General features: G+C 34.9%; 3 protein-coding genes across 9 annotated transcripts; all 3 read left to right on the top strand.

The window, feature by feature from the left end:
- Positions 1-2894: 2894 nt before the first annotated feature.
- On the top strand, positions 2895-3894 carry LOC133798713 ((-)-isopiperitenol/(-)-carveol dehydrogenase, mitochondrial-like). Its single transcript, XM_062237165.1, has one exon. The coding sequence runs from the start codon at positions 2935-2937 to the stop codon at positions 3724-3726; it is 792 nt and encodes a 263-aa protein (XP_062093149.1). The 5' UTR covers positions 2895-2934; the 3' UTR covers positions 3727-3894.
- Positions 3895-13300: 9406 nt separating this feature from the next.
- Positions 13301-14288, top strand: LOC133798712 ((-)-isopiperitenol/(-)-carveol dehydrogenase, mitochondrial-like). The gene has a single exon (XM_062237164.1). The coding sequence runs from the start codon at positions 13329-13331 to the stop codon at positions 14118-14120; it is 792 nt and encodes a 263-aa protein (XP_062093148.1). The 5' UTR covers positions 13301-13328; the 3' UTR covers positions 14121-14288.
- Positions 14200-22266, top strand: LOC133798711 (protein DETOXIFICATION 45, chloroplastic-like). Of its 7 annotated transcripts, none has more exons than XM_062237159.1 (13): positions 14200-14335; positions 14454-14560; positions 15517-15620; positions 15759-15814; positions 16047-16143; positions 16237-16337; positions 16628-16791; positions 17033-17104; positions 17216-17332; positions 17436-17531; positions 17631-17752; positions 21132-21158; positions 22031-22266. In XM_062237159.1, the coding sequence occupies exons 5-13, from the start codon at positions 16088-16090 to the stop codon at positions 22158-22160; spliced, it is 885 nt and encodes a 294-aa protein (XP_062093143.1). In that variant the 5' UTR covers positions 14200-14335; positions 14454-14560; positions 15517-15620; positions 15759-15814; positions 16047-16087; the 3' UTR covers positions 22161-22266. The 7 variants fall into 7 exon arrangements, with proteins under 7 accessions (XP_062093143.1, XP_062093145.1, XP_062093144.1 ...); XM_062237161.1 differs by having other exon boundaries at positions 14454-14564; XM_062237160.1 differs by having other exon boundaries at positions 14454-15339.
- Positions 22267-22482: the final 216 nt, after the last annotated feature.

Here is a 22482-nt window from a genome sequence, read left to right as displayed (position 1 = left end):
GCCTAAAAGCCCCTACTGTGGCCCTACACGACGTCGTGTACCACGAGCAGGGGTTTGAGGGGCAAATGTACGCCCTAATTTTCCAACAGGCTATTAGCGAGCTGAGATACAGCCTAATTATATCAGCCACGTGGATCCCCCATGACCGGAGCTGTTGTCGTCAGGTCCTACCTCGCTAGCTCGGGGATATCAAGAGGTTTGCCAGGATTACTTAAGGATCGAGTCAGGTCTGTGAAGGCCACAGGTCGAGTAGGCATCCAGCTCGTGGTACGAGCTGGAGTTGGAAGCTATGACCTTTTATAAAGTCAACCACGCAAGGTAAACGTGCATATATCAGACATCACGCATCACGTGTCTGATATATCCCTGACTTCTCGGACACGCAGCATGAACGTGCGTATTCAGGCACCCATGACTGGGTTGGGCCGTGCGGCCCATTATCCCCCTTTCCTATTGATTAGACCACACTTCATGTGTCAAGTTTTAGGAATTAATCATGAATGTCACAGAAGTGACATGATAGGTAAGAAGGTCACGGGATGACCCCCCTTACCAACTCCCAGGTGCCCTCTCCTATAAATATGGAGACCCTGGGAGTTGCAAGGGGTTGGATTCGATTGTGTAAGGAAATACCCTGTAAAGAATACCAGGCATATAGCAATAATGTTGGCTGGTGGAGTAGAAGGATTTTAACCTTTGAACCACCTAAAAACGTATTTGTGTCATCAGTCCATTTAAAGACCATTCATCTATTTTGGTTCATTGTTAAGCACTAATCCCTTCCTCTTATTTTCTTAATTACCTGTTGGCGAAGAATCGCGTCAACACCTACAATGACCCCGCCTACAACATCTCCCCAATTGGGAGACATTGTAGACTTTCAATGTCTCCCAAATAAAGTCATAAAACCTTTATTTTGTTGCAGTGTCATTTCAAATAAAACAAAAACTATGTTGCACGAATAAAATAAACCCATTTTGAAAAAGAAAAAATGGCCAAATACAACATGAGCCTTCCCTCTCATACAATGGTCATTTACTATAGCGAAAAATATATTATTATTATTATTATTATTATTATTATTATTATTAGAGTAAATAACGGCTAAAATATTTAATATTTTCAAAAAGTTGTATTTTTATACCTAATTTTTTTTTACGGTAAGTATACTCAATATCTTCAAAATGTTGCACTTTTATACCCAATCTTTTTTTGGTAGTAAATATACTCAATATTTTTAAAATGTTGCACTTCTATACCTATTTTTTTTTATTTTGATAAATAATAAGAAAATGAAGGAAAAATATAGGATTTTAATTATTTTTAAAATTTTAAATTATTTTCTCTCTCTTATTCTTTCTCAAAATAATAATTTTAAATTAAACATTAATAAATATATTATTAAAATTAATAAAAAAAATTTAAATAATTAAAAAATTTTATATTTTCATCAATTTAAAATATAAGTTTTTTTTTTTTAAAAGTAAAGGCAAAATATAAGTTTTATTAGTTTGAATATTTTTACTAAATTTAATTTTTATTTTATTTTGAAAGTGAAAATAATTTAAAATTTTAAAAATAACTATATTTTTTTCTTTACTTTCTTATTATTTATCAAAATAATTTTAAAAAATAATTGTAAAAGTACAATATTTTAAGAACATTAGATATATTTAGCGCAAAATTTTTTTTAATATAAAATGTAACATCTTGAAAACATTGACTATATACACCACAAAAAAAGAGTATAAAAAAGTAATATTCCGAAAACACTGAACTATTTACTCTCATTATTATTATTATTATTATTATTATTATTATTATTCAAGTTCCATGTAATTTGGGTCCCACTGCAAAAAAAGAACCAATGAGAGTTTCAAAAAATTTGTGCACTATGCACTGAAAAAATAGGCTGCAGTTCTTTCATCTTCTCTTAAGGGTGTACACGGTTTGGTTTGATGCGATTTAGAATAATTTTGAAACCAAACCATTCATGCGGTTTTTTCAAAATGAAAAACAAAACCAAACCATTAAAGTTAAAAAATCAAACCAAACCAAACCTTAAATAAACGGTTTGGTGCGGTTTGGTTTGGTTTTAACCATATAACCAAATTATTAAAATTTTAAACTTTTTTTATTATAAAATAATTAACTAAATAATTGTATTTAAATAATAATAATAATTTTAGCTTTACTTTTAAGACCATAAAAGTCTACAAAAAGCTTATTTTGTTTGTTGTTGTAAGTGTAAGTATTTTGAATTATTTTATAGAAGTGAGAAAAAGAAATGTTTACTTTCTAAATAATGTGAGACTTTACATTTTTTTTTTAGTTTTGGAAACTTGTGCATGTATTAAATACTACTAAAAATATATTTTAAACAATTAAATTGTTTGTCTTGGATGGTTTGATAGATTTTATATTGACTTAAGTGTAGGAGTTCAAATCTTTGAACCATCATTTCTAAAAACTATTTTTTTAGAAAAAATCACGATCCGATCCGGCGGTCCGGTTTAATTGGTTTTAAAAAATTATAAATCGTGACCAAACTATTAAAGTTGAGCAATCCAGTTAAAACCGAACCATCAAAAACAATTTTACCAGTTACGATTTTTGGCGATTTGGTGCGGTACAATTTGGTTGCTAACCAAAGATTGCGGTTTATATGATCACCCCTGTCTTCTCCAACACATACTTAGTTTGTAAGGATTATAGAGGACACGTGGCTGTTTTATATGGAAGGGACGGTAATTTGGGACAGGCGATTTCAGTCCTGAATTTATAGTCACGTGGAAAAATAAATAAATAAAGACTCCATGCAATAATTGAAGTACCTACAACCACCCAAATAATGGCTATTATTTATATCCATACAATTGTGTATAAAGCATTATACTATACCTAGTGGTAATTTAGTCTCAATCAAGCAATAATATGTCAACCACGACCAATCAATCTCCCAAACCCAAATTATATGGCAAAGTAGCCATAATCACCGGCGGCGCCAGTGGCATTGGCAAGGCAACTGCACAATTATTTGTCGATCATGGTGCTGTGGTGGTCATCGCTGACATCCAAGATGAACTTGGACGCCAAGTCGCTGAATCAATCGACGTTAGTAGGTGCAGTTACGTGCATTGTGATGTCACTAAGGAAGAACAAGTCAAATTTACGGTTGAATGGACGGTCCAAAAGTACCACCGTCTAGACATCATGTTTTGCAATGCTGGAATATGTAGTCGTCCACCACAAACCGTGTTGGAGCTCGATCTCTCAACTTTCGACCGGGTGCTGGCAGTCAACACCCGAGGAGTAGCAACGTGCGTGAAGCATGCGGCTCGCGTGATGATGGAGCAACATGTGAGAGGAAGTATTGTTTGCATGGGGAGCGCGGTGGCCATTCGTGGGAGGAGGAGGTTCACCGATTACTGTATGTCGAAGCATGCCGTCCTGGGGCTGGTTCGTTCGGCGAGCTTGCAACTCGGGGAGCACGGCATTAGGGTGAATTGTGTCTCTCCAAGCGCACTGGCAACTCCGCTCTCATGTGTTGCCAGTAGGATGGAGGCGGAAGAGCTTGAGAGAGAAAATGAGACATTTTCGAGTTTGAAAGGAGTGGTGTTGAAGACGCGACATGTGGCAGATGCTGTTTTGTTTCTTGCAAGTGATGAATCTGAGTTCATCACTGGTCATAACTTGGAAGTCGACGGCGGCTTTATTTCGACCTGAATCCCTAGTTTTTTCTTTATTCTTCTTTTGCAACGTGCTGGACCCTCAAATTGTTACGTTCGCTTTCATATATTTTTGGATATTTTTTCAAAGCAACTAATTTTTATCAGGAATTTTCGTATGTTCTTGTGTATTTCGTGGCAATAATACTTGAAGCCTTTCTCTGTCCCTCTTGTTCTCCCATTCCTCATCAGCTCGTTGTCAATAAGAAATAGGATAACTCATATTCTTATAATTAAATAGTTGAATTTGTCTACCACTTTCTATGTGGGACACCCTTAACAGCCAAGTGCGAGGTTGCTCTCCGTCTCATCCTCAGAAGTAATATGTGTTGGTGAACTGTCAAGGAACTTGTGAATGTTCATGGAGGAGACGATGAATGACCCTTTATTAAAGAAGGTTATTACAGAGTCCTACTTGAGACTCTTCTTGAGAAGCAGCAAAGTGATTTTCCTGAGAATAGGTTGGTACGTACTTTTATGCTATTATTAATTTCTTGGTTATCATATTATTATTATTATTATAGGTGATGTTCTTTTTAGAGAATATTTTAATGGATTAGTTATTACGTTCACTCAACTATACATAATAATGCATATTTTGAATTAAAAGAAATGGACCCCGTTTAGCTTAAACAAGTAACTCTAATTGTTAATTTATAAATAAACTAGAAAACATAACCGCACGTGGTATTTTGTAATTATTAATAAATATATATTTTTAAATACTTTTTAAGAAATTGTGGGATAGTGATTCATTCACATTCTACCCGTACAATATGATTTTTATATGGACACGTGAAGGCACATCTTCACCATATTTTTTTTCATGATGGTGTTTACTGTTCATTGTATAGCGAACCTCGTGTAGGTTTTTTAAAAATTATGACAAATTAAAGTACCGAAAACAAAGTTCAAAAAGTTTGTTGTACATATGTTTTTATTTATTATTATTATTATTCTTATTATTATTATTATTATTATACGTTTTGCCTGATTTTTATTTTATAAAAGTCTAAATTATGTATAAGAAAATTTATGTTTTGTGTAAGACTTATTTTGGCCGATTACCTGTTTGAAGCATTTATTTTAAAAATTAACTTTTAGATCTCGTGTTTTGTCAAAATGTTAAAAATTGGAATTGATATATTGATTATTTTAATAATGTATTTTTGCCGATCACCCATTTTGATCTTTTATTTCGAAAAATGAACCTTTAGACCATGTATTTATTTAAAAGGTTCAAACTTCGTATAAAAATTAAATTATATATTTATATAATTTTTGTTTTCTGTAAGGGTTCACGTCATTTTGAACCTTGTATTTTAGTTGATTACCCATTGAAACATTTATTTTTAAAAATTAACTCGTGGATCTCAAGTTTTGGAAAAAGGTTATGTTGACGCGGTTCTTCGCCAACAGGTAATTAAGAAAATAAGAGGAAGGGATTAGTGTTTATGTTGAACCGAAATAGATGAATGATCTTTGTAAATGGACTGGTGACACAATCACATTTTTTAGGTGGTTCAAAGGTTAAAATCATTCTACTCCACCAGCCAATATTGTCATGAGATGAATATACAGGGGCCTCGTTAGTAATTGATTCTTCCTCTCCAATTCGGTTGGAATACGTCAGCACATTAACAAATTCTCTACCAGCTGTCCCACTATTTTGTTAGCATAGGGATTTGTATTATTCCTTTTTGTAACTGTAAAGATTCTCTATTTGTTTTTCTGTGTAATAGCACACTGTAATACTCTGTACCTTCGGTGCCCTTATAAATGAATATGCAATACCTCAGCTAAGTTTTTGAGCTGATTTCATAATCCCTGAGTCTATTAAGAAATTTTACTTGGTATCAGAGCCAAACAGGCTTGCGCCATGTCGACACCCCAAGATCAGACCTCCCAAACATAGCCTCAAACCCCTACTCATGGACAGAATCAGTCAGCTCCAAATGCTGCCACGGTTACAGCACCATCGACTTTTCTTCCTTCACCAAATGCAAACCCATTTAGCAACACATTGAGCCAGCCGTTCTCCCTAAAACTGGATCGCAATAATTCCCCATTGTGGAAGACAATGGTTACAACCATCATCAGAGGTCATCGGCTAGAAGGATATCTCAATGGGACCCGTACATCTCCACCAGAGTTTCGACCAGTCAATGGTCTGTCTAGTGCCAACATAGATGATACTTCACAGCCAACAATGGAGCCTAATCCAGAGTACGAAGCATGGTTAATCCACGATCAACTTCTGATGGGATGGCTCTACGGATCCATGACCGAAGGAATCGTAGCAGAAGTAATGGGCTGTCAATCTGCCACTAAACTTTGGAATGCCCTCGAAGAACTCTATCGTGCGCATTCTAGAGCCAACATGGATGAAATCAGAACAAAGATTCAGACCACTCGCAAAGGATCACAGACGATGACTGATTACTTAAAGCAGAAAAGAATATGGGCAGATTCTTTGGCATTAGCAGGTGACCCTTACCCCGAGCAACATTTAATTTCTAACGTTTTGTCTGGGTTGGATGCAAAATACCTTTCAATTGTTGTGCTCATTGAGGCTCGAGAACATACTACTTGGCAGCAACTTCAGAATATTCTTCTTAGTTTTGATGGACGACTGGAGAGACTTAATTTAATCACTAACGGCAGCAAACAAATCCACAGTCCTACTGTCAATTATGCTCAGAAACCCTTCAGCTCTCACAGTCACAACTACTCTGGTGTGTCACGCAGAGGTAATTCGAACCAGCAAGGAAGAACCAGTCAGCACCGTGTTACTGGAAACTCAAGAGGTGGACATTTCAGGGGTGGTCGAGGCCGAGGAGGAAGAGCTAGTGGTTCCAAACCCACTTGTCAAGTGTGTGGAAAATATGGACATTCAACAGCAATCTGCTATAATCGATATGATGAAACATATATGGGTCATTTACCAAATACTGAAGGAAGCCAAGACAAACAATACTCAGCACTAATAGCCACACCTGAGATGCTACAGGATGACAGCTGGTATGCAGATAGTGGTGCTAGCAATCACCTTACAGCAGACCCAAACAAAGTTCAAAACAAGACTGAGTATAGGGGTAAGGAACAAATAACAATCGGTGATGGTAGTAAGCTTCCTATCTCTCATGTTGGCATTAGCTTTATTAATTCAGCGATTGAAAAACCTATGTTGCTGCATAATGTGTTACAAGTTCCTGCTATTTCAAAAAATTTAATTAGTGTCTCCAAGCTGACTGCCGATAACAATGTCTCAATAGAGTTTTTCTCTGATTCTTGTTGTGTGAAGGAACAGCCCACAGGGAAGGTGATTCTGCAAGGGACAGTTAAAGATGGCCTCTATCAGTTAAATCCATGGACCACCACACAACCACCAAATCATCACTCACCGTTCACAGCCGCTGCTTTCAACTCCTCTCAAACCAGTCAAGTTTTTACAAATTCCCTAAGAGACATCTGGCATAGACGATTAGGACATCCTTCTACCAATGTTTTAAATTAAGTTCTAAAAATGTCAAATGTAAAAATTCCTATCAATGAAAATCTAAGTTTCTGTGATGCTTGTCAATATGGCAAATCCCATGCACTTCCCTTTACCAAATCCACATCTAGAGCCACGGCTATTCTAGATTTAGTCCATACGGATCTTTGGGGACCAGCCCCTATAGCATCACACACAAACTTTAAATATTACATCCATTTTCTTGATGATTTCAGTAGGTACACCTGGTTATATCCCCTCAAAAATAAAAATGATGCATTAGAAGAGTTCACACGATTCAAAACAATGGCTGAGACACAATTTGATAGGAAAATTAAGAGGCTTAGAACCGATTGGGGAGGAGAATTCCAAGCTTTTTCTAATCTAGTTCATCACAGTGGCATAATCTTTGAACACTCTTGTCCTCACACCTCTGAACAAAATGGAAGAGCTGAGCGAAAACACCGCCATATTGTCGAGATGGGACTTACTCTTCTCGCACAAGCTGCCATGCCCCTCAAATACTGGTCTGATGCTTTTACAACAACCGTCTATCTTATAAATCGACTACCTACTGCCATGCTTCATCACAAATCCCCTTATACAGTCGCCTTCCATAAAAGTCCAGATTATAATTTTCTCAAAACTTTTGGCATAGCCTGCTTTCCTTGTCTTCGAACATATCAAACCCACAAGTTTCAATTCCATTCCATTAAGTGCATCAATCTGGGGTATAGTGAATTTCACAAAGGCTATAAATGTCTTAGCCCACATGGTAGAAGTTACATTACAAGACATGTGGTTTTTAATGAAAAGGAGTTCCCATGTCATACTGGTTTCTTCAATAATTATACATCAGAAAAAGAAATTACACTCTCTACTCCACACTCATGGCTCAATCTTCCATCTATATCCATGACAAATCAGTCCACCACAAAATCATCTCCCCAAGCGGCTGCCCAATCGGATCAGGTACCTCCTTGTCACTCTGAATTTGGCTCTCCTGTTTTAGTTATGCCTAATGTGGATGATTTTGTTGATAATCATCAAGACAGTACAGCACTATCTCCAAGTGATCATCAGTCAGATCAAGAAGATCAGTCATCTATTTCACCCCAGCATGTATCCTCTCACGAAACCAGTCCTGTACCGACTCCTCAGTGCACTAAAGCTCCAACTCATCACATGATCACTCGTGGCAAGGCTGGTATTTTTAAGCCACGAGTATTCACAGGGCAGTCCAAGTTTGATCTTGATCTTGATCTTCATGAACCTCTCACTGTGCAAGATGCACTTCAACATGAGGGGTGGCACGCAGCTATGGATGATGAATTGTCAGCCTTGAAACGAAATAACACATGGTTTCTTGTTCCTCCTTCTCCTTCATATAATGTTGTCGGCAAAAAATGGGTGTTCAAACACAAGTATAATGCCGATGGGTCTTTCTAGCGCTTTAAGGCTCGCTTGGTGGCTAAAGGATTTCATCAACGTCCTGGGGTGGATTTTGGAGAGACATTCAGTCCTGTAATCAAAGCTTCCACAGTCCGTGTTGTCCTCACTATAGCAGTTGCGTTCAATTGGGAAATTCGTCAGCTTGACATTAATAACGCATTCCTCAATGGTACACTTGATGAAGACGTCTATATGGTTCAACCTCAAGGTTTCGAAGATCCAACACAACCACATCATGTCTGCAAATTGCAGAAATCTATATACGGACTAAAACAAGCCCTAAGGGCTTGGTATGACAGACTCAAAACTACATTACTGCACTGGAAATTCACAAATTCAAAGGCTGACTCTTCCTTCTTCATGTTGAAGCACCCAAAATATGTCATTATGGCCCTCATATACGTTGATGATATCATAGTTACGGGAAGCTGTTCAAGGGAACTTCAAGCATTTATCACTCAGCTGGACAAGATGTTCTCTCTCAAAGATCTTGGAGCTCTGCATTTCTTTCTCGGCATAGAAGTGTTCAGAAATGATACAGGGCTATACTTATCTCAGAGAAAATATATCACTGAACTTCTGCAAAGGGCAAACATGCTAAACTCGAAACCGTGTCCCACTCCAATGATAGCCAACAAACAACTGTCCATAAATGATGGAAAACCCATGACAGAACCCTCTCATTACAGAAGCATTATCGGGGCCCTTCAGTATTTGAGTCACACTCGTCCAGACATATCTTTTGCAGTTAATAAGCACAGCCAGTTTTTAAAGTGCCCAACTGATACTCACTGGAATGCAACTAAACGGGTGTTGAGATATTTGAAAGGGTCAATCCACCACGGTCTACATATCTCACCAAGTGATAGGCTGACACTCATAGGCTTCTCCGACGCGGACTGGGCGTGTTGTCCAAATGACCGAAGATCCATTGCTGGCTATTGTGTATTTTTGGGGGACTCTCTAATTTCTTGGTCCTCAAAGAAGCAAACGGTGGTAGCTCGTTCTAGTACGAAATCGGAATATCGAGCTGTTGCTCACTTGACAGCCGAAGTAACATGGATTCAAGAATTGTTGAAGGAAATGAATTTCAAACTGTCTGCTGTTTCAGTACTTTGGTGTGATAATATGAGTGCAAGTGCACTGGCTGCTAACCCCGTCTATCATGCTCGGACAAAACACATTGAATTAGATGTGCATTTTGTCAGAGATAAAGTCTTGGAGAAACAATTGGAAATTCGCTACATTCCTTCTCACGATCAGATAGCAGATTGTCAGAGTTAGAATTCAAGGACCCAGAGGTTAGGGTTATGGCTCTAAGTTATTTATTGGATTATAATGTGATGGATGGACATTGTTAATGTGTTGTGACTAGGGTTTCGACGAGGCTAACATTAGAGGACTGTGCTCGGGGCATCGGTGCTCAGAAAGCTCGGAACTCAGGTAAGAGAACCGTTGTTCCCATAGAGCTTGTGTGCAGGGCTGAGCCCAATGTGTTTGAATAGAATTGATATGCAGGGCCGAGCCCAATATGATAGAACTGCGGGGCGTAGCCCTTTATCTGATTATGCTAGAATTCGATACTTGCTTGTTATACTATGTTTATTATGATGTGAATGGTCGGCTTGAGCCGGGAACGGTGTAGACCGAGAACGGCGAAGGGCCGGGAACGGCAATGGGCACGTTGAGTGCAAGGCCGAGAACGGCAAGGGGCCAGGAGCAGCATTGAGCACGTGGAGTGCGAGTTGCCAGGGCGAGTCCCTAGAAGGATACCTGGGATATCCTCACGACGTGGTCCGCAAACCCAGGGCTTGGTAAACGCCTGGGACAGCTAGGTCGTATGTGTTTAGCCATTGGTGGCCTCTTTGTATGCTTGATATATGTGTTGCATATGTTATCTGTTTGTGGGTTATCTTGCTGGGCTTCGGCTCACAGATGCTCTGTGGTGCAGGTATGGGTAAAGAGAAGATCAACCAACCATGAGTACAGCAGGCGTGAGGCGGCGTGTACATGTTCTGCCAGCCTGGCTGCCACAGCCAGAGGATTTTGGGAGATGCTTGTAAATAAACCTAGATTTTGTCGTCTAGCCGACTTGGTTCAGTTTATATGTTGTAAATATTTCTAAACTGTATTTTGAGATCCCAAGTGTAATACTTTTATAATTTTCTATGGAAATTACTATTTTTCAAGTATTTCCTTTGTTTATGGCTTAATTACACTGTTTGACTTAAAACCTCGATTAGCGAGTTGAAAGCACGTTTTTTTTAAACTCACGTAGTAACGGCTCTAAGGAAGTAGGGCGTTACATATATATTGCTAGATATTTAGTGATATTTAATTAATATTAAAATAATTTCAATTTAATTAATTATTAAATGAATATTGAAATAATTAATATTATTTTAATTTGATTTAATAATTTTAATTTAATTAATTATTAAATTAATATTAAAATAATTTCAATTTAATTAATTATTAAATCAAATTAAAATAATATTAATTATAATTTTTTTTTTAAATCTGGGAGACTTTCAATGTCTCTCATTGGTAGAAATGAGAGACTTCCCATGTCTCCTAGTGGGAGGCGTGAGACATATACCTACAATGACCCCGCCTACAACATCTCCTCAATTGGAAAACATTGTAAACTTTCAATGTCTCCCAAATAAAATTATAAAACCCCTATTTTGTTGCAGTATCATTTCAAATAAAACAAAAACCATGTTGCACGAATAAAATAAACCCATTTTGAAAAAGAAAAAATGGCCAAATACAACATGAGCCTTCCCTCTCATACAATGGTCGTCTAATATAGAGAAAAATATATTATTATTATTATTATTATTAGAGTAAATAACGGCTAAAATATTTAATATTTTTAAAAAGTTGTATTTTTATACCCAATTTTTTTTACGGTAAATATACTCAATATCTTCAAAATGTTGCACTTTTATACCCAAACTTTTTTTGGTAGTAAATATACTTAATATTTTTTTGGCACTTCTATACCTATTTTTTTATTATTATTTTGATAAATAATAAGAAAATGAAGGAAAAATATAGGATTTTAATTATTTTTAAAATTTTAAATTATTTTCTCTTTCTTATTCTTTCTCAAAATAACTATTTTAAATTAAACATTAATAAATGTATCATTAAAATTAATAAAAAAAATTAAAATAATTAAAAAAAATTATATTTTCATCAATTTAAAATATAAGTTTTTTTTTTAAAAAAAAAGTAAAGGCAAAATATAAGTTTTATTATTTTGATTAATTTTACTAAATTTAATTTTTTTTATTTTGAAAGTGAAAATAATTTAAAATTTTAAAAATAACTATATTTTTATATTTTTTTCTTTACTTTCTTATTATTTATCAAAATAATTTTAAAAAATAAGTGTAAAAGTACAATATTTTAAGAACATTAGATATATTTACCGCAAATTTTTTTTAATATAAAATGTAACATCTTGAAAACATTGACTATATACACCACAAAAAAAATGAGTATAAAAAAGTAATATTTCGAAAACACTGAATTATTTACTCTCATTATTATTATTATTATTATTATTATTATTATTCAAGCTCCAGGTAATTTGGGTCCCACTGCAAAAAAAGAACCAATGAGAGTTTCAAAAAATTTGTGCACTATGCACTGAAAAAATAGGCTGCAGTTCTTTCATCTTCTCCTAGGAGTGTACACGGTTTGATTTGGTGCGGTTTAGAATAATTTTGAAATCAAACCATTAAAGTTAAAAAACCAAACCTTAAATAAACGGTTTGGTGCGGTTTGGTTTGGTTTTAACCATATAACCAAATTATTAAAATTTTAAACTTTTTTTATTATAAAATAATTAACTAAATAATTGTATTTAAATAATAATAATAATTTTAGCTTTACTTTTAAGATCATAAAAGTCTACAAGAAACTTATTTTGTTTGTTGTTGTAAGTGTAAGTATTTTGAATTATTTTATAGAAGTGAGAAAAAGAAATGTTTACTTTCTAAACAATGTGAGACTTTACATTTTTTTTTTTAGTTTTGGAAACTTGTGTATGTATTAAATACTACTAAAAATATATCTTAAACAATTAAATTGTTTGGCTTGAATGGTTTAGTAGATTTTATATTAACTTAAGTGTAGGGGTTCAAATCTTTGAACCATCATTTCTAAAAACTATTTTTTTAGAAAAAATCACGATCCGGTCCGGCGGTCCGGTTTAATTGTTTTTAAAAAATTAGAAATCGTAACCAAACTATTAAAGTTGAGCGGTCCAGTTAAAACCGAACCATTGAAAACAGTTTCACCGGTTACAATTTTTGGCGGTTTGGTGCAGTGCGATTTGGTTCCAAATCACGGGTCACGGGTTGCGGTTTATATGAACGCCCCTATCTTCTCCAACACATGACTTAGTTTGTAAGGATTATAGAGGACACGTGGCTGTTTTATATGGAAGTGACGGTAATTTGGGACAGGCGATTTCAGTCCTGAATTTATAGTCACGTGGAAAAAAATAAAATAAAGATTCCATGCAATAATTGAAGTACCTACAACCACCCAAATAATGGCATTATTTATATCCATACAATTGTGTATAAAGCATTATACTATACCTAGTGGTAATTTGGTCTCAATCAAGCAATAATATGTCAACCACAACCAATCAATCTCCCAAACCCAAATTATATGGCAAAGTAGCCATAATCACCGGCGGCGCCAGTGGCATTGGCAAGGCAACTGCACAATTATTTGTCGATCATGGTGCTGTGGTGGTCATCGCTGACATCCAAGATGAACTTGGACGCCAAGTCGCTGAATCAATCGACGTTAGTAGGTGCAGTTACGTGCATTGTGATGTCACTAAGGAAGAACAAGTCAAATTTACGGTTGAATGGACGGTCCAAAAGTACCACCGTCTAGACATCATGTTTTGCAATGCTGGAATATGTAGTCGTCCACCACAAACCGTGTTGGAGCTCGATCTCTCAACTTTCGACCGGGTGCTGGCAGTCAACACCCGAGGAGTAGCAACGTGCGTGAAGCATGCGGCTCGCGTGATGATGGAGCAACATGTGAGAGGAAGTATTGTTTGCATGGGGAGCGCGGTGGCCATTCGTGGGAGGAGGAGGTTCACCGATTACTGTATGTCGAAGCATGCCGTCCTGGGGCTGGTTCGTTCGGCGAGCTTGCAACTCGGGGAGCACGGCATTAGGGTGAATTGTGTCTCTCCAAGCGCACTGGCAACTCCGCTCTCATGTGTTGCCAGTAGGATGGAGGCGGAAGAGCTTGAGAGAGAAAATGAGACATTTTCGAGTTTGAAAGGAGTGGTGTTGAAGACGCGACATGTGGCAGATGCTGTTTTGTTTCTTGCAAGTGATGAATCTGAGTTCATCACTGGTCATAACTTGGAAGTCGACGGCGGCTTTATTTCGACCTGAATCCCTAGTTTTTTCTTTATTCTTCTTTTGCAACGTGCTGGACCCTCAAATTGTTACGTTCGCTTTCATATATTTTTGGATATTTTTTCAAAGCAACTAATTTTTATCAGGAATTTTCGTATGTTCTTGTGTATTTCGTGGCAATAATACTTGAAGCCTTTCTCTGTCCCTCTTGTTCTCCCATTCCTCATCAGCTCGTTGTCAATAAGAAATAGGTAACTCATATTCTTATAATTAAGTAGTTGAATTTGTCTACCACTTTTTATGTGGGACACCCTTAACAGCCAAGTGCGAGGTTGCTCTCCGTCTCATATGTGTTGGTGAACTGTCAAGGAACTTGTGAATGTTCATGGAGGAGACGATGAATGACCCTTTATTAAAGAAGGTTATTACAGAGTCCTACTTGAGACTCTTCAGCAAAGTGATTCTCCTGAGAATAGGTTGGTACGTCCTTTTATGCTATTATTAATTTCTTGGTTATCATATTATTATTATTATTATTATTATTATAGGTGATGTTCTTTTTAGAGAATATTTTAATGGATTAGTTATTACGTTCACTCAACTATGCATAATAATGCATACTTTGAATTAAAAGAAATGAACCCCGTTTACTTAAACAAGTAACTCTAATTGTTAATTTATAAATAAACTAGAAAATATAACTGCGCATAGTCTTTTGTAATTATTAATAAATATATATTTTTAAATATTTTTTAAGAAATTGTGGGATAGTGATTCATTTTCATTCTACTCGCACTACACCAAATACTCATTTCCATAATACATGAATATAATACTAATAAAAAAGTGTTATACTAGAGCACTATAATGGGCCACTTTGTGAAAAGAAAAAAAAAGGCGGTAATAATACACCATCCCACGCCACTTAGATTTTTTTTCATTTGTGACCTAAAAATTTGCGAGACCCGAGAGAGACCCAATTCTCATACCTTTTTTCCCCTTCTCCTTCTCGTCTCTCTCTTCCCTTTGCCCTAGCCGCACTCCCGTAACCACCATCATCCTCAGATCCGACCACCTAACCACCATCCTCACAGCCATTTTTCTCCGAGCCAAGCTCCAAATCTCAAGCACCCGTGAACCCAACCCCCAAACCAAGTGACCCCAGGTGCGAGCCCACCTCTGCGTGCCTTCGACCCAGTGCGACTTCCATTCGCGGGCCACCACCAAGCTTACGCCGTTGAGGAGAAGATGAAAGGTTCTTTTCATTTTCCTTACGACATTTTGTTTGTGATTCATCGCTATCCCTTGTTTCCTTGAACTGTGTTATATGATCACAGTGAAGTAATTTAAAATTTCTTAATAATAATAATAATAATTTAGGGATCTGTCCAAAATTTTGCAAGTTTTTTAAGCTAAAGCCCTTTGTCCATAGCCGAGAAAAAGAAGAAGAAAAGATGCAGCAGAGAAAATCCACATATGGAAGGCCTACTGGAACGAACGGTTTCGATTTCTCCTACCGCATGATCGTTGAATCTAGTGAGTTTCATCTCCTATTTCGATTCAATTCAATTTTCATTTCAGTTTTTAGTCTGATTTAATCTCTTTTGTTCTACCTCATTAGACCCGACTTTGGTTCTAATGTAAGTTTTTTTTTTATTTGAATTTGAATTTTAGGGTATCAAAGAGTAGCTGAAGGAAAGTCCCACCTCTCTAAGCTAATTTTTGTTCAGGTATATTTGAATTGCTTGCTTGTAATTTCTGCAAATCATTACAGAAATTTCATCAAGTAGCTGCTTCATTTTACTTAGTGTAATTTGTATTTTAGATTTCATAAACCATTCAATTTGACAGAACTATTGAAAATCATATATTTTGTCTTCAATTTGTTGTCCTTGTGTTCTTTTCCATTTCTTCAAAGTTGAACCACTCTTCTTGTCAATTCATGTGGTGCTGTGTATGCAGGTATTGGGAATCTTGTAGCTGTGATTTTGTTTCCCATACTTATGTATTCTTTCCAAATGGGTGCAACTGGTGCAGCAATTTCCACAGTTGTGTCTCAGTACGTGTTCTTTGACTAGCATTGCAAATTTTCTTTAGTTTTTGCTGTGATAATCCCTTGACATAAGATCTTGCTCGAATGTTTATATTTCAGATATGTTGTCACCTTCTTAATGCTATGGTTTCTAAATAAGAGAGCAATACTACTGTCTCCAAAGATGGGATCATTACAATTTGGAGGATACATAAAATCTGGTAAATTTGGTTTTGTTTTTCATTTTTTTTCTTAAAATATTAAAAAATAAAAATAATCCTTATGTTATTGAACTTCCCTCTTTTGTATGAAGATGCTTTCTTGTCTTATAATTTGACTGAAGCATAGCCAGTCAGTTGATATATAGTATGTTCTGTTTTTTAGTTTACTTTTCTTTAGCAAAAATATTACCTGTTTCTCTATTTTAGACATGTTGACCTTTTTCTTTGCGTGTTATAACTAAGGTGTTATATTTTTATTTGATTCTTTCATATATTTTGGGATGTTATAGGTGGTTTTCTTCTTGGAAGAACTCTTGCTGTTCTAACAACCATGACTTTGGGGACATCAATGGCTGCTCGTCAAGGCCCGGTTACAATGGCTGCTCATCAGATATGCATACAAGTATGGTTGGTTGTTTCGCTTCTGGTTGATGCCCTGGGTGCATCTGCACAAGTATTATCTCTTTCTTTGACTTATATTGCTTGCTATAATGTTTTGATCCTACTAAAGTTGCCCTTGTTTTGGACCACTAGTTTTGGCAAAGTTCTGCTTATTATTATTGTTTTTTTTTTTTTGCTCATACTGGTCAATAATAGAGGGATACTTTAGTTTTAAATCTGTTGAAATTTCTCTCTGCCTAGTCAGCATCTGCACATGATTTGTCTCTGTTGATTTATGAGTTGTTTACTTGTAGGCTTTGACTGCAAGTTATATGTCTAAAGGTGACTATAAGACAGTGAAGGAAATTGCTCACTATGTGCTGAAGGTAAGGTCTTTTTTTCAGTGTTAATTATTTATCGAGTTTTCTTGTACCTAAAGATTTTTGAATGTCCTACCCCATTGAGTTTTTATACATTTTAATTTAACTGTCTATCAGGTAGGATTACTCACAGGTCTTGCCTTGTCTGCAATTTTGGGTCTATCTTTTGGTTCATTAGCTACTCTGTTCACCAAGGATGTTGAAGTACTAGCAATTGTTGGTACTGGAGTATTGGTATGTGTATATTTGTTGTTCATAAGTCTAATTGCTTTTCATTTTCCTTTGGGTAACTGGCCATGTATAGACTTCATAATGACGCTCTCTAAAACTGTTACAGTTTGTCAGTGCTAGTCAACCTCTGAACGCACTAGCTTGTGTTTTTTATGGTCTCCATTATGGTGCTTCGGATTTTGCATATTCTGCCCGTGCCATGGTATGCTGAACTTTTGAAAATCTCATAAATTTTATTTTTTGGGTCTGATCCGAAGATTGCATATTTTACTCATTTTGACTACTGTTTTTTTTTTCATAGATGGTGGTGGGAGGAATGTCTTCTGCATTTTTGCTATATACTCCGGTAGTCATTGGTCTTCCCGGGATTTGGTTAGGGCTGACTCTGTTTATGGGTTTGCGGGTGGTGGCTGGATTTTACAGGTATGCATACAATATTTGAGTTCCTTTTTCTTAATTAAAACAATGAAAGCATAAAATTTATGATGAAGCATGAACTATGGTATTTTCAAACTCTTATAAATAGCATTCTATATTGCTTGCTATAATGTTTTGATCCTACTATGTGCTGAAGGTAAGGTCTTTTTTCTGTGTTAATTATTTATCGAGTTTTCTTATACCTAAAGATTTTTTAATGTCCTACCCATTGAGTTTTTATACATTTTAATTTAAATGCTTGTGGTGATTTCATGAAATGCAGAGAATGAAATTCTTGAATATATTATATGGACTACTAAAAATTTGTTGCTGGTTCACTTCATCTATCTCTGTGTTGCCTTCTAGTTTCTTTTAAGGATCTTGATATTATATTATTTGCTTGTAGAACTTATTTTAAAGCATACTAGAGCTTTTCTGGTAAACATATTAATGGTTTCATATGCGTACTTACTATACATAATGACTACTGTAATGCATGTTGGTGAATTGGATTGCTTACTTATTTCTAATAATGGTTATATTTGATAATGGTTGAAGCGTGTCTATGAGTTTAATTTGCTATTTTGTATTGGAATGAAAGATAATTAAAAAATGGGATCTATTTTTGAACCTTGTTTGCTTCAATCTACTAATTGCTTACAAAAATAGAAGAAGCTCTATTCTATTTTTGATTTTTTTTCCTATAAGCTAATTTTTAGTTTTGTACCTCTATTGTTAGTGGTCTTGGAATTCAGCGATAGCAGATACTCTGTTTGGTAGTGGAATTTTCTCTTCGTTCAGCTCTTAGCTTATTGTTTCTCTTTTGTGTTTTTTGATGGTTTAACACAATGCTATCTTTTGGGCTATTAGCTTTCTGATTTGAATAGCACAAAAGAACAATTTATATCGAATATTACTTGATGTAAATACTATGCTTTAATTTATCTTTGACTTCTATCACTTTGCTTAGTTTATGATTGGTCTATTTTTCAAAATAAAATAATTTACCAAGTAAACAATAGACTTTATAGCATGTAATTCTTGAGACTAGTATGAATAGAACTGATTTTTTATTAGAGAGCAAGCCTTATTTTTTTAATTTGTAAATATGATTTTGTTTTTCAGCATTTGGGTTAGCATTTTTAACTTGAATTTCAAATTGGAAGGTCACTTTTGATTTAATACTATGAAAATTTCAAGGTCATGTATAGTTTCTCCTTGAAATTAACATGATTTTACTTTTCATTATATAGTTTCTCCTTTAATTTTCTTGATTTTACCTAACTGAAGAGTTTCTACTTCTATTTTTGTTGTTATTGAATTTTTGGAGCTTGTTTTACTTGGTCAAAAATAAAATTTTATTTTAGCAAGAATGAAAAAGATAAAATATACTGTAGTTGTTGCATCACTTTATGTCTTAATCAATTGTTAGTAACTTGATCTTGGGAATTGGTAATTTAGTTTGTTGGCTGGAATTTCATTGCATTAGAAAGCTTTAAGACTGCATCGAGCATAATATTTGGTTGACATGTCTTTGCTTACAACCTGGTTAGATGTTTGCTTCATAATGTATAATGATATGACTTAAGTCAAGTTTTTGTGCCATGCTTGCTTGATTTCTTGTTGTGTTAATAGTATGTTGTTGAATGTGGTGATTTTTTTTTGTCTAAAGTGGCTAAAATGATTCTGCTCTACTTTAATATGGTCAAGGCAAACTATGTTATAAAGTATGTGGAAGAACGTTTAAATTGCATTTTATTTCAGTAGCTATTAATTTTGATAAACACCTCATAGGAATGGAGGTGCTCATTGTGTGTTCTCTTAAGAAATCATCTAGTCTCCTGGACTTGTAATTCACTTTTACGCTATCTTCTCTTCATAGTTTTGACTAAATAATTTCTATTCTCACTGCTATTAAATGTGAGAGATGTCTTAAATCCGGATCATTAATTGCTTTGAAATTATTTTTATCACCTTAAACCCTCTATAAATGTTACCAAGTATTTAGTTGCATATAATTATCTCAATTATCTATTGTTCAAAAATGATTCTATTCTTTCAGATCTAACTTGAATTAGTCTTATGCTTGTTGTGTGCAATGCTTGCAGTTTGGATTTTATTGTGATTTTTTGTGAGCTTATTTTTATGTCAAGTTGAGAGCATGACAGCTTGTTAACTTAGCACTTTAAAATTTCTCACATTAATAGGCTTATGATGCTACCTTGTTCTGTATTACTATGTTCTGTACCTTTAGAGGATTTTGGGGATGAAGTCTCTCTTTTCATTGCTGGAGACTCGTGGTTCTTGGTTTTGACAATGGATAATGATGTAGGATTTTTGAAATCTGATCACAACATAAAACTAAGAACCCACTTTTGAATTATCTTAAGTTGTTTGATCTCACCAAGAAATTATCTTTTGATGCTGGTTTTAATGATGTTTGAAGTGGTTTGGTGTTATTATCAGTAATCCTTCCATAACTTTAAATTTCAGCCAAATTTACAGAATTATTGTTGTGGCTGGAAAGCATCAATTATATGTTTGTTTTGTTTTTAGACAGAGCAAAGGGAATTACTGGCTTTGATTTTCTTGTTCTTTTTTCACTTATTGTTTATGTTCTTGATTTTATAATTATCATTTTTCTTGCTCTCATTGGTTTTCTTGAGAATGAGGATAATGAAAAGTTGGGTTTCATTTCTTTGTTGTTTGTATTTTTGTAAGAAATCAACATTCAGAGGCTGGGGTGATGTCTTTTATTTTATTTTTTGAGATGCAGAGGTGATGCTTTAAAAGTATTAATTATTATAAAATGAGTTGAGGTATTTTTTGAGCCAAATATTGGGTTGGTTTTGTGATTGGAGAATAGTGGAGTGTATGTATGTTGATGATCATATATTGCTATATCATATAGAGAGAAATTGAACTCTAGTCTTGGTGTCTGGAGTGTAGAGAGATTTATTCTTCTTCTTTGTTTATGATAGACATACAAAAATTCAAATAAAGAAGACTATAGCTTAACTATCCCAAAATTGAGAATAGTTTCTGGCTTCATACTGTCCTTAACTATCCTCAGTATTACTATCTGCTATTGATATCTGATTTCCATGTCCAGGAGAGGATATTTTTGTATGCATCTGTTTGGCAATCTTGATATTATTATTTGATGATGAGGGTGAAAATAACTTAATAGCTTGATGCTAAATTCTTATTTTCTTTCCTAATTTCCATGAGCCTAGTTCATAGCTCCTACCAGTCTTTCTTCTGGGTTTATTCTGGCTATATAGTGGTTGTAGTTAAGGTGTTTGGTCAAAGGCAGATCTCTTTAATGCTTTAAATCTTGTTATCTATGTTTCTGTAAATCCGCTTGTATTCGGACCAATTGCAGCGGCGCAGGAAGGGACTCCTCCAACAGGTTCTGTCAGCTCTCTTCTTTCTTTGTATTCACTTTTTCTTTGTTATTATCGAATTGATTGAAAGCTGAAATAGTTATTATTGAGAAGATTGAATGCTGAAATAGATAATATAGAATTGAGCAGTGGGTTTATACTTTATATTTTTGTGAGTAATTGATGTTGTTATTGGTTTATATATTGCTTAATATCTTGTTCCCACTTGAGAAGATTCATTTGGACATTTGGTTTCAAATCTTTTATTTTGCTCAGCTTTTCATTTTTAAAGCACATAAGTGTTTGGCAAAATGTGTCAGAGAATATTAAGAATATTTGATGTTTTGAACTTATTGTTTGTTTCACAAAATGTCTCAGAGAATATATATATATATGTCATGATCTTTGTAATCAATCTCATGTTTACACACTAGAAAAAACTAAGATCAGTTGGGCAGTTTACAATTGGATTTTTGCCACCCAAAATATACATTGGTTTGGTTGAACACTATAATATACATGTGTACCTATAAGATACAAAATAAACATATAAGAATCTGATCTCACTTGGCTAGTGGTTGCTCATTTTTTTGTTCTGTTACCAGAAAAAATATTTGGACATGGAAGTACTGTGTTCGAAAGTTTCAAACTTTGGATTATTTTGGCTTTTATTGATTGTTGCTTTTACTAGTAGGCAGAAGTTAGGCCTTGTTTTAAGTTTCATGTTTTGTTGCTTCAGTCGTTGTTTTGCATGGTAGTACATCTTGCTATACCCTGCTGTTTCGTCAAGTTTTGGAGTTATTACAAATTTAATTTAAACTTTATATGCTTACAGGTGGAAACTAGCTTAAGTCTTATGTTCTTAATAATAAAAGGACTTTTTGTTTACAATGTGCAGGTATATTGAGATGATTTCTTTGGAGCAATTTTTGACAACATTTGTAGTTGAGGCCTTTAGAATGGAAGAATGTATTTCACTAATTTTTGTATACATTTCTTGTTTTGTATTTAGTGATAAAGGAATCTGAATTTGGCATAAATTATGTTGTAATATGATTTCTTAAGCCTAGACTAGTAGACTAAATATTGTAATTACATTTGAGTAATTAATAAAAATCTATTTATGTTACCTTATTTGGCTTCAACTTTCATATTTGTTTTCCTAGTTTTGTGTAAGTAAAAAAAGATTATGTTTCTCTAAGCTAATATAACACATGTGTTATACTAAAGTGTAGTATAACACCAAATAAAATTTTTATTGATAAGCTGTTGCCATGGCCGGACGTGGTCAACCTCGGAAGAATGTGAGAACGGAATCGAGTAACAAGAAAGGCGGCAAGAAGAGAGGGC

This window comes from Humulus lupulus, chromosome 8 (genome assembly GCF_963169125.1).
Source record: "Humulus lupulus chromosome 8, drHumLupu1.1, whole genome shotgun sequence".
Taxonomy (NCBI): Eukaryota; Viridiplantae; Streptophyta; class Magnoliopsida; order Rosales; family Cannabaceae; genus Humulus; species Humulus lupulus.
The sequence above is the reverse complement of the archived record's forward strand: the minus strand, read 5'-3'. Positions and strand labels throughout refer to the sequence as shown.

Coding starts and splice junctions, on each gene's coding strand:
- LOC133798711 (XM_062237159.1), top strand. CDS start 16,088: ATGTATTCTTTCCAAATGGGTGCAACTGGTGCAGCAATTTCCACAGTT. Junction 16,144..16,236: donor ATTTCCACAGTTGTGTCTCA/GTACGTGTTCTT, acceptor TTTATATTTCAG/ATATGTTGTCACCTTCTTAA. Junction 16,338..16,627: donor TGGAGGATACATAAAATCTG/GTAAATTTGGTT, acceptor GGGATGTTATAG/GTGGTTTTCTTCTTGGAAGA.
- LOC133798713 (XM_062237165.1), top strand. CDS start 2,935: ATGTCAACCACGACCAATCAATCTCCCAAACCCAAATTATATGGCAAA.
- LOC133798712 (XM_062237164.1), top strand. CDS start 13,329: ATGTCAACCACAACCAATCAATCTCCCAAACCCAAATTATATGGCAAA.